This window comes from Watersipora subatra, chromosome 8, assembly GCF_963576615.1.
Source record: "Watersipora subatra chromosome 8, tzWatSuba1.1, whole genome shotgun sequence".
Classification (NCBI taxonomy): Eukaryota; Metazoa; Bryozoa; class Gymnolaemata; order Cheilostomatida; family Watersiporidae; genus Watersipora; species Watersipora subatra.
Window position 1 is genome coordinate 51,774,822 of NC_088715.1, and position 16,630 is coordinate 51,791,451.

Sequence of the window (16,630 nt, forward strand, 5' to 3'; positions counted from 1 at the left end):
ACTAATGTACCTTCTCAATCTAGTCACAAACCACCTGACACTCTATAGAATTTGTACATACTTTATATTCTTTGGTAGCTACTTTAGTATCCAATTTGTAATTGATGAGTTACTATTACACTGAAATAAAATTAACTTTGGTTCTCAATATTTTTTCAATTATTTTTAACAAGTTTACAAACAATTGCATCTAATATCTTGCAGTGCTGGTATATTATGGCCAAAACATACTGTAACAAATTGTTAGGCCTTGCAAGACAACTCTGCTATGAACTTGTAGCAAACATCAATTGCTAGTGTAATATTTTGCCTGTGAATTATCCACAAATCAATTTTAATATAATAATATCAATATGTTGTCCTGTGTAATATAAATACATGTGTATATTTTTAGAATTTATTTTTAATAATTTCAGGTTTAAAACCATTATTATTCTAAGTGACGTGGTACTTTTTTAAAGCATTTGCGTTGTTATTACAAGTGAAGCCAATTTATTTTTTTAAATGTTAGCAATACACCGGATATAAACATTTATGCTGATCAACGTGAATTTGTCGAAACAGCATGACGAAGGCAGCAACAAACTTAATACAAAATGTTTCTAAGAAATGTTGGCTGTTCAAAATGTTGTAGATTATGTATCATCTTCAACCTCTTTTCCAAACAGGCTCATAGAATTATAGTGGTATTAATTTGTGCGCATTTCACTGTTTCCTACTTTTAATAGAATGTTGAATTGGTAATTAAAAGAGTGTATTATTTATATGTAATAGAATATGTTTTATTTACTAACCTTCTGCCAGATATAGATCATTTTATTGTTACATTTATGGATGTTAAAGTTTCATTGCAAAATGTGCTCGCTGCCGTCAACTAGCAAATCACAACGAAGCAACTAGTATAAACATCCAACTACTTTAATACATGTGAATTTATGAGCATTCAGTAATGAAATCAGCTCCAACATATTCACTCTTTATTTACTAGTGAGTTGTAAAATTTGTAATGTACATTTTCTGTTGTAGTGTTTCTAATGTACATACAGCTTTTGGGGAGTATGACACCTTTAGATTTGCAAATATTCAGTCAAAACAATTCCTTTATTCTAAATGCGAATGTTATGCAATGCTCTATTATCTATTTTGAGAAGTTAATGATGATACAGCTAACAGTGTTTACTCAAAGGTAATAAGTTTTAAAACCTAGAAAACATATTCTCTTATCATTAAGGCTAACGAGTGTGCGTTCTTGTAAAACTGTTTTTGATGTAAGTGGTTGCCATATAAAATACGTACAAGGATATTAACATGCAAATAACATGGTGCTAAACCGATCAGGTGGTAGTTTATGGAGTTTCCTTTCTCGGCTCAAAGAGCTAAACTTTATCTTAAAGTTACTTAAATATTTAGTATGGCCATAATGTATTAATAAATTAGTTCTGGTGTCAAACAATTGCTTTACTGTTTGTAAAACTATATATTTTGGCTAATAGTATAAACATTATAATTTTAATTGTAGCTAACCAAAGCAATGTCAACATTCGATTAGCTTTAGAAGATGTTGGTAATCTTAATTGTTTTATTTCCCTTCCTTTCCTTTCTTCCTTCTCTGCCTTCATTTTCTTTTCCCCCTTTTTGTTCTGTTTTGCAATATCTTTCTCTCTCTCTCTCTGACTCCTCTCCCTCCCTAAAAATTTATTAATTATGAAATAGAATTTTCCCGGTCAATAGTGCCGTATTTAATTCGTGTTGGTTTTTGAAAGTTCTGTTCTGGTATCTGTGGTAATCTGTAAGTTTATTTGCAAGCTACACTATAGTTAAGCTAGCTATATTGGCTAGACATCCCTTGACTATCTAATAACTGAGCAATTAGCAAAATTTTAAAATTGTAGTTAGGTTAAGCCTGGTTCCTATAGACACTGTCAGAACCGGTGGCCGGATCACATGGCTATCGGCAGTAAAACATGAACCTGCGTGCAGAGTACAGCCGGTAGTTGCAGCCATTAGTTGCCGGTAGAGTTTAACATTGTTCAACTTTTGCAAGGAGTTGCAAACAAAACCTTTACCGAAATACACTCTACGAGTGAAGGAAAGCACTTTTGAGCAGCCATTTTTATGTCATAATCAGCGACTCAGCTTTATGTGAACATAAGCCACATCGGCCACATAAGCCACACTTGCGCAAGGTTACTGCCGGGTTCTCGCAGCCAATATGGATACTGGGCTTTAGTTTTGTTTACAAAAAAAAAACTTCTGAAATATCAAAAAGGTTCAACTACGTGTAGGATTTAGCCATAATTACTTTTATTCTAAGTAAATCATGGAAACGAAATAAGCAAGGAAAAACACAAAAGCTATTAGCTTTGTCTAGAACATAATAATCTGCTTACAGCTTGAGTAACTATTACATAACAGAACTTTATATGGCAATATTATTGATTGCACGGGTTTATAATCTTCATAGAATCAAATAGTGCATAACCTCATTGGGTTATAATTTAGTGTTACAAAACCTCTTCCAACAAAAAGTGACTAGGACACAGGCTGGCTTTCAGAAGAAGATAAGGTTTTTCATAATATCATATAAGTGTTGCAAGATGTAAGGGCTATTGTTATTTTTACTGTTGCAATGATGGAATGGCCAATTAACAATATTCCAGACTGTCTATCTCTAAGCTTCCCAAGAGAGTTGTTTTTCATTGGTGGCAAGGCCTGAAATTATGTAATATGAGTGAAACGAGCAGACAAATTTTGATAATTTTTATTCTGAAAAGATCAGCAAGTATCAGTATATCCATACAAATAATATAATATAATGAAATAACAGTATTACTTGGCAAGAAAAAATCAGAGTTCAACAAGAAAATTTGTAAACATGTTTGCGGTTGAAAAATGTGTAAAAAGTGTATGATTTGGGTATACTCTTTTTCAATGTAATATTAAACATTGCCTTTTTAGCAGGATGATATTTATAATAAATTTTAAATTAAAAAAAGTTTAACTGAGTGGGGCAATTTATATTATCAGCAATGGAATTTCCTCTGATGAAAAAGCAATTTTTAGATTTGGTTAAAAACTAGGGATAAATTGCGATGTTCGAAATTTTTGTTAATTTTCAAACAGAGTGCCCACAGGTGGGTGCTTAAGAGGCTAGTTCTTACAAACCAGATCGATTTTCGAAACCAAATATTTTTGGCAGCCTACCAAAAGCCAAGAATCGCAGAAATGACCAAAAAATGTGAAAATTCATAGTGTTTATGCTGATAATACCCATACATAGGCAAAGTAGGATTTATTTTAGTTATTAGAATAGTTAATTACATTAATTAATTAATATAATTAATTAAAGTTTTGAAGTTTTTTATTTATTTGCAGATGAGTAGTTTTCCATGTAGTTTCAGTATAAAAAATTCTTACTGGAATGAGCAGACAAAACTAATACAAATCAAATAAATACTTGACAAATTAAAACTATATTCAAAATAAAATATATTTTATATATAAATAAACTAAATCAAAACAATTCAGATTAATTTAATTTTACAAGCTTACCAAATTGCTATAATCTCAAAGTTAATACATGCTGCATTGCTTGGACCATGACATTGCTTGATATGCATATGGAGAAACACAACAATCATTCTCGATTTGTAAAATTTGACCTGTCGAGGAAAGACAACTTTCGGTCAATAGAATTTTGCACAAAACATCCAGGAATTACATCAGATGTCTATAAAGCTTTAGTAACTGAGGTAACCAAATAATATAATAAATAGTTCACTGTTGTTACTATATTTAGCTCTCCCTACAAGTGAATAAACCTGGTTGATGGAATTTGAAGGAAAAGAGCCAATCAGCTTCTCCAAGAAACTAAGACAGTAAAAGGTTTAGAATATTATGTAATAAATACTGATTGAAGCTGTGCACAAATCCTTTTGTAGACTGGGGTAGTAAAGGAGTAATTATATAGGCCATTGTTTCCTTCTGATTCTATTATCAGTTGGGACTCCTATACTGATAACGCTGGTCCACGTGTCTGGGTTGGTGTTCTACTGCACCATTTATGTCCCTTGGACTCAAAGTGGCTGTGAGAATCTGACAGCAATCTTATGCATCAAAACCTTGTGACATAAGACTCATTGACTTGTGTTCACAAGTTGTCACTATTAGCTAGGTTTTTGCAGAATGCCTAAGTAGCTGTAATCAACTAAAACAGAGGTTGTTTTAGGACTTCTTATATCCTTGGTGATACCTTGGTGGCAATCTTGTGCCACTTTCACTTTTTCATTCAGTATATTATTTTTGAAAAGTATAGACTGTGGCTTGATTGCATGAGTTCAACAATTGTTTAACTTTTCCAAATTCTGAGAGTTGCAGCCACAGCCGGCTGTTAACGGCGGTACTCAAAGGGTGTATTGCCATTTCATGGTGATAGGCAGGCAAACCTGTTGCTGGGCCTAGTGCCTTTTTTGGAACCAGCTTTTATCACTGACCACACTTTTTTGTGCTGTGGCAAGTTATCAAAACCAACAAGCCTTTAATAAAATATTTTAAAATTACATTGAATAGAAAAGGGCAAACAATCAAAATGCGGCAATGTCATTTTTTTCAAAAATAGAGCTAAACCAAAACTTTACAAATATCTTTTTCTAAACTATTGGAAGGTCATTTTGTAAATAATAAAAACCTAACTAAAAAACACTTTATATTTCAGTGGCATACAGCAGCAGGTGATTAAAAGGCTGTTAAAAATCTAATAACTTTGCTGCAGCATTTTTCCATGTTTTCAAATGATTTGTAATATTGATTTTTACAGTTTTGTTTTCTTTAATATTTTTCCTGATGAACAAAATGAAATTTTTTTAATAATAACTGTTACTTCCTGGTAACATCAGCCATTTTACAGAAATTTTCTAGTTACAATAACAGCTTTCACTGTTTTCTGCTCTGATCTATATTTCTATAATATTTATGCCTTGCTTGACTATAATAAGTGAAGTTTGATGCTCTTAAACTTCTGGTACTCCTGGTACTCCTGGTACTCCTGGTAAAGATTTCTTATAGAGACCCCAATACAAAAATGTCAGCCTATTCATATATAGTTAGTAAATTTCTTAAATATTATGAGTGTCTAAGGAGGGCAATATTTATCAGTTTTTAAATTAGGCTATTATCAACATTTTCATAAGTGTTCAATTGAGCAATATTTATTCATCTCAAAGCATAAATATATCATTTTGTTCTTAAAGATTTTGCCAAGAAAAATGTACAAACCCAGCACTTCCTAACATATGAATATTATTATTATACTTGTTTACTTTAGCACTTTCTTTATTATGAAATAAACATTTTTAATGCAACAACATTCTTAATTTTAATTTTCAAGCCCAAGATTTAACATATAGAAAATTCATCTGTTTTGGCTGACTTGCCAGGCAAAACAAGCAAATATATTTTATGCTTCAATGAATCAAAAACCAAAAAATTCATACATCAAACAATTTTAATTTGTTTATTGAACTTTTTGAAAGCAATTTGTTTTAATTAAGCAACACAAATAACAAAAATAAATGAATAAAAATTTAAATAAATCTTCATTTACTTTAAAGATTATTCTTACAATTTTAAACATTTCATAAAATTCTGCAGAAAACAAAGAGCAACCTTGACATTGTCTCCCCTTAACGCGTGCAGAAAGCTTGCCATTGTGATGTAATCGCTTGTAGACATACCAAATATTTCACTAATTGTAACTCTTCCATTATTGTCACAATAATTGCTTTGGTTATGATAAGCTCATGTTTAAACATAGAGACTTCTACTTTAGGTGCAAGTTAGTAGACACTAAACTATTTAAGTCTCTCCTTTGACCAGAACAAAGCCAACACAGTTTCAAGTCCTGTCCAAAGCATATAAATACGGAGTTGAAGGCGAGGTTTGTCATTCGAGTTGGTTCATGCAGCAGAGAACATATCTTATCTAGTTATCAGTCAGTCTTGGTAGACGAAGAGATGTAAGTATATCTAATTTTATTTACGGAATATTATTTTATTGTTACTTGTTATTGAGATCTTTAATATGCAGAGTTCTCAAAATATTTTCAAAAGTAATTTTACTCACTGAAACATTAACTTTATTGTAGAAAAATAAAGCCTTTACGTAAAGCTCAAATTGTTTCATTTGCTTTGAAACCTGCTTTGAGTGTTAAATTTTAGTCAGTTATTTTGTTCTTGATTGTTCAATCAAGTTGTGTTAAAAACTTTAAACTATGTTTTCAGAATTGGTGTTAACTTTGCAATTAATTTTTTTTATTGAATCTTGTTATATTTGCACTTATAGCATTATACCATATGAGCTGATAAACTAATAACTAGTATATAACTATAACTATTAAATCTTGTTATATTCACATGAGATTCATTAGGTAAGCATTATACAATATGAGTTCATACCCTAGCAACTAGTTTTTGTACTAGTAAAATGGCTCTTGTCTTGTTTCTTTGGTTTAAAAAGACAAACAGCCTGATTGTTAAACAAAAGTTAACAACCTGTTCATAAAACAAAGTTCCTCACAATTCTAAGAAAACTTTGTTAGGCAGTTTCGAAGAGTTTGTTCTGAGAGTTTTTATTGTTACGTTATTTTACATGTCACCCTCTAAAATTAATCTTATTTAGCAAATAATAATATTATATTTTGGTCTCTTTTACAGAATGTTGCTATCTTTAAAATAAACCATAAATAATTTTAACTCGACTAAAAGGTAGTAGGCCTCTTTGCAGTTGTGGCATTGCAAAAAGCTGTTTTATGAAAATATTTTGTGGCATTTACTGGAAAAAACAACGCAAAAGAAATATTGACTTAGAACTTTATTGCTTGCTTATTTATAAGACAACTGAAAACACGAGTATTGGAAAATCTATAAAACAAATTAATAAAATGATTATCAGTATATAATAATATCATTATTGGCAATGGTCTGACTGTTGGCACAAAAATTTGCTCTTGCTTTGATGAGCTAAGCTTGAATTTCTGTTTTGAAACATGTTCATTGCTTAGATAGCCAACATCATCTTTATAGCTTACTTTATAAACTTTAAATATAATTTTGTAAACAATATTCTAGTTATTCTAACAACGGATACTTTTTATTGCATCGAGTAAATACTACAATTAATGTCATAATGACAACCACGCTGTATATTGAAGCTCAGTTACAACTTGGAAATGTTAAAATGCTTGTAATCCAACCAATAGCAAGTGAGTGTCGGGGTTCTTTATACAATTTAAAAACATTTTGATGAATAAATCGTCAGATTTAAAATTTATCATTAAAAATCACTATCTCTAATTTTTAATGTACATTTCCAAAGTATGACTCATAGTCAAAGCTAACTCATAAGTTTTATGTATATAGGGCCAAAGGTACAGAAGTCATGATGCTTCTTGTTGTTGGACTGCTGATGATAAAGATGAAGGCATGTCTTGGTGAAGAAAATACAACTACTGCAGTTGGTTCTCTTTCTAACCAAGTTTCAAATGCAACAACTACGGCAAGTATTATTGTGATGACCACAACCATGAGTCCCAGTCAAACAAGAATGGCAACTACCCAAAAAATGGATGATGCAATGGCTGCCCGTAAGAAACGGCACATTATTGCAATCACTCGAAGAGAAGAAAGGATGGCAACCATGCAAAATGCTGATGAAATAGCAACCGTACGAAAAGCAGATGATATGACAACTACCCACATTTATGTAGCAGATGACAAAACGACCACCCGGATGGCAGATAACAATCACTAAGACGGCAGATGACATGAAAACCACCCAAATGGCAGATGAAATGACAACAACCTTCTAAAAAGCAAATCAACTTACATCCACTCGAAAAGCAAGTAAAACAGTCGCAACCCAGAAGGCAAACCAGCGGTCCATGACTTTGAGTAAATGCATTATTTGCTATTCAAATAAAAAAAGGTTTTACCTGTACAGCAAAAATACTGACAGTAAGTTGGTCGGCAACTGCTAAAAAAAAAGTTGACATTAACTGACTAAAGAGGTGAACAAACCAATCATTTTTATGGCAACTTTCACAAATAGCATGTCTAAAATACTCAATGCAACAATAATCTTTAGGAAGCAGCTCGCTGAAAATTGTTTAAAAAGCAACTGTTTGAATTGTTCAAGTGTGTCACCTTTGTCTTTATGGCTTTTTGGTGCAACCATTGCTGTGTTTCGTATATCTCTGTGGTATTTCACTGTATGCTTTTACCTTTGCAGGGTTTTTATGATATGCTTTTTATCTCTGTGGTATTTTACCATATTTTGTGCATATCTGCGGTGTTTTATTGTACTTTGAATAATTCTGTGTTGTTACATTGTATGTTTTATATTTCTTTAGCAGTATCTTGTGTATCTGTGTGGTATTGCTCTGTGTGTTATATCAATTTGTGTTGCTGTATATTATACTGGCAAATGTGTGTGTTTCGATGTTTAGATAAAACAAATATAAGACCAAAGTATTCCCTAAGCTTCCTTCCAAATTGCTACAACAGTACAATTTAAATGAAAAACTTTTGGTAGAAAAACATCTCTTGTAGATATGAGCTATAGCTGTCAAAGTCTTGCTCCATTTGCAAAAAAATACACAGTACTTAATTCAGTCACTTGGTTATAGGTAACCATAAAGAGCCAGATACAACGGCAAAGTTTTCAAACTAAGCGAAAAACGGAAATTTTGCTTGCTCAAAACTTTAAAGCGATAAAATATGGCTTTTTAAAAACATTTTGCTGACAGTACGCACAAAATTGTTTTTCATAATTAGCAAGACTATACTATATAACCATTATTGTTATGCCCTTGAGTATTAGTCATTCCTAAAAATATTGAATACTTTCAAGCAATAATATTGCAACATTCACATAGTCCGGTGTTTAATGGAGCAAGAGAATTGCCTAACTGATTTTTCATTGGTAAATAAGCAATTCCTAATTTTTTTCCTGCCATTCTGTAAATTAAAAAGGGAGACTTTACCACAAAAAACAAGCAATCGGTAATAATATTGAACCATTATGTAATTTGTGAGAAATGCCAAAAATTTTGTTCATGGTTTTGCAGTCATACACTAATGAGCAGCTAATATGTGCCAGATTTTAGGTCATGCATAAACTTTCTGGCATTACCCATAAAAGTAGAACCATTTCACTGACTCATGAGTAAAAATTGAATTTTGAAGTTGGGCCCACGTGCTTTTACAGGAGCTAATAACTCTATGTAAGTACTGCAATCTATCAGACAAGTTCTTGTCAGACACTGTTTCTTGTTTGACACATGGTTAATACTCTTATTGACACTTTGCACTTGACCTCTTATCATAAATATCATGCAAAGCTAAGACTTCAACTTATAATGTCTTATGAGACACACACCTGTGGTATTAATACACATGAAACAGTTTCTAATGAGTCATTGTTTCAACAGCTTTTGAACAGTTTTACTGATTTGAGTTTTCTATTATTAGTAAAAGTAACAGTGATAAGATTTAAAAAAAAACAATTTAAATGTTTAACTTTGCTTGACTCTTCATGAGAAAAGCTAAAGAACAACACCGTATTGTAAACGTGATCATATGCATAAAGCTTGTATTACATAAAAAAGCACAACCACTTTAAATTAGTACACAATATTCTAAAAAAGTGCTGTCTATAATTTGGTAGTTTGGTGTTTTTTTTATTTGTCTTACGCTCGCTGCCTGTTTGACATCACGTGTTCTTTGCAAATGTAAAGAGTATGTGTTAGAATTAGGCTTAGGATAAAGCTTCAGAGAGACAGCCACATCTACCCTTCATGTTCTTGGTCAGTTACGGCTCCAACAGAGAAACACCTTTTGTTAAATGTATCCACCTCTTTCATCATCTTCTGCAAGTCTAACGCAATCTGTGTAAGTCTTTGTATGTCTGAAAAATTTCAGAACAATTGTCTCTCATAGTCAACTAATTAAATACTACCAACACGCGTCTGCATGTTGAAAGTATTTAATTAGATGACATCGGGAGTCAAAAACATCCATAAACCACAGAATTTTTATTTCTATTTTATTGCATTGTTGATAAGCATTTAGTTATTTTTGTTTAAACAAACATATTAAATTTAATCGCTTTACTTTTTTACATTGAAAAAATTTATTGATTAAATTAGCAATTTATGGTGAAAAATTAAAGTAGGAAAACATTTCAGTGAGTTTTTCAGAACAATAATCTTAAAGAATGGATGAAATTATTACTAAGCTTCCAAGTTATTCAGATGGAATGGCTATCATTGGAACACTAGCTTCAAATACCTTAAACAGAACGTAGAGTTCTCTAGTGGGATACAAGTGGCAAAATATTGAAAATATACATGCTTCTATTGTTGGAAGAGGTAAGCAATTTTTCAGTTTTAGGCATAAATATATAAATTGAAGTCATATTCCACATGCTGTTTTCAGTAATATTTCACCGATATGGTAATCACTTAATCGACTATCTGCAAAGAGAACAGTGAAAAGTTTTTCGCGAATCACAGAAAATGGTTAATCAGAAACAAATTTGGTTACTCCAGCCTAAAATATTACAACATTTAGAAAGATTTTAGTCCACGATTGTAGCTGTTGCATTATCGCAACTGTGTGTAAAAAAATATTGTGTGACCCTTCACTTATCGACACCAGAAATACCAGCACTCTCAAGTGTTATATATATGCAATAATATACATATATAATAATTACAATATGTACAATATTATACCAAATAGCCTAATCTATATTTCTCAAAGTATGTTTTATGTCTGTATGTCATATGTCTGCCTGCATTCCAGCTATAGATATTAAAATCTTGGAATAAAGAACCTGTACCGAAGAAGATTTGATGTCGGACCCTACCGTTCGTTTGCAGGTCCGACGCCTTACCCAATTGAGATTGAGTTGTCAGCTCCCCGATATAAGCTGCTATATGGGAGCACATACCCAACTGCTTTGCATACCACGCAGGGTGATTGCGTAAATAAGTGATTGTCATTTGACAACTTACAAAAAATTTTCCATTGGCAATCTGCTACTAATAGCAAGTGGCAGACAAATCAGCGTAGTCTGAGAGGTGTTCAATGCAAACCTTGACTCAGAAGTGGAACACGACTTTTGTGTCAGGACAGACAGGAAAGCATGGTGTAAGTGACTACCATATTGATGATGCACGACAGACAAAAGACTGCAGACATACAGAGACGGTTTATTATACCCTATTCTATTTTAGTTCTGAATGTGTCTAGTCTAAGGTATCGTCGTAAGGTCATAGGAAGTTTGTATAGGTTTTCATTCTCTTTGTTTTGTAAAAACTTTACTATATTTCGCTCACTTACAATGCATACCAACAAGATAGCTAAAATTTAAACTAACCAAAGACAAAGAAGATCTCATCAACAAACATTATTCAAGTAGGCAGATTTTCAGTGCTCAACAAAATATACTATCCCTTCGTACCATCATCATATTCTCACATACAAGCCATGCGTACTGATTAGTTAAAGTTGTCTTCCCTACTAGGGTGATAACTGTGAACTCGAGTTCTAAAACTGATGAACCCTGTGTATCGACTCTCCCTCCTGCCTAAATTGGTGTGACTGCACCACAAAAAATCTTGCCCACAAATTGCAAAATAGAATTATAAGTTCTATTAAGTATTGCTTAATGTTGTATTTATGTTTAAAGGACTCACTGTTGTAAATATTGTTTTACTTTATTTTGACATTGTAAATATTATGGATCAATTTATGTAATCATCCTAGCCGGTGCTACATATGCTTGTTCATTGACAATACAAACTATTAAATTCTCCACATCGCATTACACTCACTTGTTGGATACTACACTGATATTGTTGTTTACCTCCGTGAACATAGCACACACCTTTCATGGACTGTTATGACAAAGCTTTGAGGCAATTCCAATATTTTCTCACCACAAACTATAAACACAAACTTTAGAAATTTTATTCCTTTTTCAGCAGCATTTTTCACCCGCTAGGTTTTACCTTGGGCTTGCTGTGCCATAACAGTGTCTTGAACTCTGAGGTGTGTTTTCAGCTTGTCAATTTTCTGCTTTGACTTTGAAAGCTCTAAAATGTATACCAATTCGTTTAAGCCTAAGCTATCAGAAAGACCACTGTTGTTCAAGAGCTTTAATAGTTTCACAGCAATTGACCACGTTACTTTCACAATAACAAGTCATGAGCATGTTCGTTGAAGGCAAGTGTATTTAGTACATGCGAAGACGCATTCTTCTGCTTCCAATCAGATATATCATACCATATTTATATGAAAAAGCTAACGCAGCAGAAAAGCGCTCTAATTACAAAGGAGATTTTTCTATGAGTTCAAAGGTTAGATGATCAGAGCAGTTGGTAGAGTGTTGGGTTGCCCACACAAATGTCATGAGTTTGACACCTAATCAATATAATAATTTTTAAGTATTTTAATCACTGCCTATATTTTTTTTGAGGACATTCTTTCAAGCGAGATTGCAAGATCCGAGTTTAATAAACTCATAGATATACTTGGTCAGCTGATCTAGCAAAGTATTGGCAAGAAAAATATTGAAGCAGCAGAGACTTTGAAGGTTGCCATTAACACCTGCTACAAGCTGCCACACTTTCAACAAAGCACTTGTTTAGGGCTATTACTGAAATAACTCCTACAAGTTGGTTTTCATGAACTAAAGATACTTTAATGAAAGCTTTAAGTATTTAATTTCATTATTATTATTGCTCACCGTGGCTCATCCAAGCTTGATAGCCATAGCTGAGATCACATAGCAAAGATATAGCACCAAACTTTTCATTTTTCTTGTTTATAATTTTTAATAACTCCTCCTGCTGGTCTGTATCCACAGAGGCCAGCAATATCTGTAATGTGTTTTCATTTTTCCGGTTAGCCGCAACGTGCAGAGCGGTATCGCCATCAGAATCCTGAATCTTTAAAAGGCTAAACCTTTTAGATGATGGAAGATTACTTAGCAAAACCAAGGCGATGCCAGTATGACCTTTGTAAGCAGCATTATGCAGAGCAGTGCTGTCGTTGGCAGCTGACTTTTGCAGTATCTTATACTGCTGCATAAAGGTGAGTCCCGTCAGCATACGGGTCATGCTGTCAATATCTTTTCTTGTGGCAGCTCGGTGAATTGGAGTAAACCCATAATTTCCTTCACCGTTCATCAGCGCTTCGTATCTCACAGTAAGTGAGCTTTCGGCAAACGTTTTCTTGAGTTGCTAAACCTCATCAGTTAAAATGTACTCAACCAAAAGAGAAGAAAGTGATGTACTTTTCTCTTCCATTATGAAAACTCTGGTGCAAAAGTCTACTAACCGGAATGTCTTTTATGACCCACTTAGTGTTGTCTAAGCTGTTCAGCGAATGTGACCTATTGTCTTTTTTGGTTGAAGTCATTCGTTATGCATTATGGGATTGTTAAACGTTTTGGCCATTGAAGTGCGAATAGTGAATGAACAATATCCGAGCATAAAAGTTCTATTAATGTATTCCAGCCAATGAAAACAATAGGGATATCTATGGTATCAAAGCAATGGTACTACTAGACTACTAGAGAGCTAGACTACTAGACTGTAAGACCACTAGATTACTAGGCCACTAGTCCACTAGACCGCTAGATTACTAGACCACTAGACTACTAGACAACTAGACTACTAAATTATTAGACCACTAGGCCACTAGACTACTAGATCAATAGTCCACTACACCACTAGACTACTAGACCACTAGTCTACTTGACTCCTAGACTACTAGGCCACTAGACCGCTGGACTACTAGACCACTAGACAACTAACGTACTAGACCACTAGACTACTAGACCACTAGACTACTAGAATACTATACCACTACATTACTAGGCCACTAGTCCACTATTATACCACTAGATTACTAGACTACTAAACCACTAGATTACTAGATTACTAGACCACTAGACTACTAGACCACTAAACTACCAGACTACTAGAATACAAGACCACTACATTACTAGGCCACTAGTTCACTATACCGCTAGACTACTAGAAGCCTAGACTACTATACCACTAGATTATCAGGCCTGATACAGGCAGATTGACTCTCGTGGACTAATCATGTTGACGCTATTTGTAATACGGTCACGAAGCCATTGAATCTGCTCCAGTTTTGCGGACCATACATAAACTCAAAATCTGCCATTGCATTTTATTATCAGTTTATATTTGCCATATTATTTATGGTATACACATTTATTATAATCTAGCTCCTAGATATGTCACAGAGGACTTATTTTTGTTGCAAAAAAGAGCATTTCGACTAATTGCAAATCTGCATCATATTCCAGCATATATTGTTCCAACGAATGGTCTTTCAAAATCTTTGCGTCTTCTTACTCTGCCTATGCTAAATGTTTAGTTTAGTTCAAGGTTTCAAGATTTTTCATGGTTTGTGGCCTTGTTTCTAACATGACAATTACAGGTTCTCAACTCATTTCAACTAACGTGATATGAACAAATTGCATACAACCACTGTTAATTATGTTGAAAACATAATTGCCATCTGCTTTCCGATCAGCGATTGCAACGATCTTCCACCTAAGATCTGTTCTCTTAGCAGAGAAAGGCATTTTAAACACTCATTGTCAAACTATTCATTCCATTTTAGTGGCTAACTGTTTCCCTTGTTCTCCTTTTTTTGTTTTGTTATTGTTGAATGTCATAATTCAAAAACCTTTCTATTTGAAGTGAAGCTATTGCTAAAAATGTAATATATATATATATATCATAACAAAAAGCTACTAAACACGGAAAAGAAGAAAGACAACACCAGCGATAGAACCTGCAACTGCAGAAAGCCAGAAGAATGCCAACTAGAAGGAAGGTGTCTAACCAAAAACCTAATATACCAGGCAATAGTTACAGATGACCAGCAAAACAACCAAACATTTATTGGGCTGTGTGACACCACTTTCAAGGCTAGATTCACCAATCATAAGGCATCATTCAACAATGACAAAAAAAGACAGGCAACAATGCTCAGTAATTATATTTGGGAGCTGAAAAGGAGCAACACAGGGTACACCATCAAATGGAATGCAGTAAAGCAAGCGAAAGCATATGACAACACCTCAGAAATATGCAGACTATGTTTGTTAGAAAAATATTATATAATTATGCATCCAGATAAGGCCAGTCTAAATAAGAGACAAGATCTCATTTCTACATGTCGCGTGATAGAAAATTCTTATTATCCAGTAATATAACCTAGCCATATACTTAACAACATGGCTTTCATATAATTATGTTTTAATCCTATAGTGGGGTTGTTCAAGGTACATCTTACCTGCTTGTCACTAGTAAATGAGTTTTATCTGAGAATTGTACATTTTACTATGTATATGAAACTAATAGTAATAAAGTTTTTTTAGTCAACTATCACTTCGCTACATATATATATATATATATATATATATATATATATGTATGTATATATACAATACAGAGTCGCTAATCATGGCAGCCCAGGAGCAAGTGCTCCCAACAAGGCAACTCCAAATGAAAATCTATCACACTAGAGACGATCCTAGATGCAGACTGTGCAAACATGCACCTGAGACCATCCAACACATCATCAGTGGATGCAAGCAGCTAGCAGGGAACGCATACACTGAGCGGCATAATCATGTCGCAGGTGTTGTGTATAGAAGTCTATGTGATGAGTATGGCCTTAATAAACCACAACACTGGTGGGAAGCTCCTGGTAAAGTCAATGAAAATGACCGCGCTAAGATCCTCTGGGACTTCTACATCCAAACTGACAAGCATGTCCTAGCAAACCAACCAGATATAGTGGTGGTAGACAAGGAGAACAAGAGGGCTACTATAATAGATATAGCAGTACCCAATGACTACAATATAGCCAGCATAGAAAAAGAAAAGGTAGAGAAATATCTCCCTCTTAGAGAAGAAATTGAAAAATGCTGGAATGTAAGAACAACTGTAATCCCAGTAGTCATTGGGGCACTGGGCGCAATAACACCGGCGCATAAAATGTGGCTTGCCCAAATACCAACAACAATCAACTCAGGTGAGTTGCAGAAAAGTGCGCTATTGGGAACAGCTAAAATCTTGAGGCGAGTGCTCAAACTCCCAGGTCTCTGGTAGGAGACCCGAATTAGAGCAGAATTTACCACCCATACGGGGTATCCGGGGTGAGGAAACAATTTTATATATATATATATATATATATATATATATATATATATATATATTTAGCGATCTGCTGAGCCTTGGACTGAGCTGTCTTAAAAAAGGGTAGCTCCACTGCCTTGTCTTAAGGCCTTGATGGTTTTTTTTTGTGACTCTTTACACAAAATACAACTTTAATAGATACTGAAATATTGCCACCTTAATCAAGCTGTAGAAGAATCTTTCCATTTACAGTATTTCTGAGAAATCAACGGTTTCTGATTAAAAGTTCAGTTTAGTAACTTTCTGACCTGCAAGGTCAAGCTTAAGTTGTTTCATTTGTTACCAGGGTTTACTATCTCATAGCATTTAAAATATGGTGAC

General features: G+C 33.6%; 1 protein-coding gene across 1 annotated transcript; it reads right to left on the reverse strand.

The window, feature by feature from the left end:
• Positions 1 to 9,841: 9,841 nt before the first annotated feature.
• LOC137402700 (uncharacterized) lies at positions 9,842 to 13,481 on the reverse strand. Its single transcript, XM_068089205.1, has 4 exons — positions 13,401 to 13,481; positions 12,808 to 13,303; positions 12,071 to 12,154; positions 9,842 to 9,960 (listed from the first exon to the last, which is right to left on the reverse strand). Exons 1-4 carry the CDS (start codon positions 13,479 to 13,481, stop codon positions 9,842 to 9,844), a joined length of 780 nt encoding a protein of 259 aa, XP_067945306.1.
• Positions 13,482 to 16,630: the final 3,149 nt, after the last annotated feature.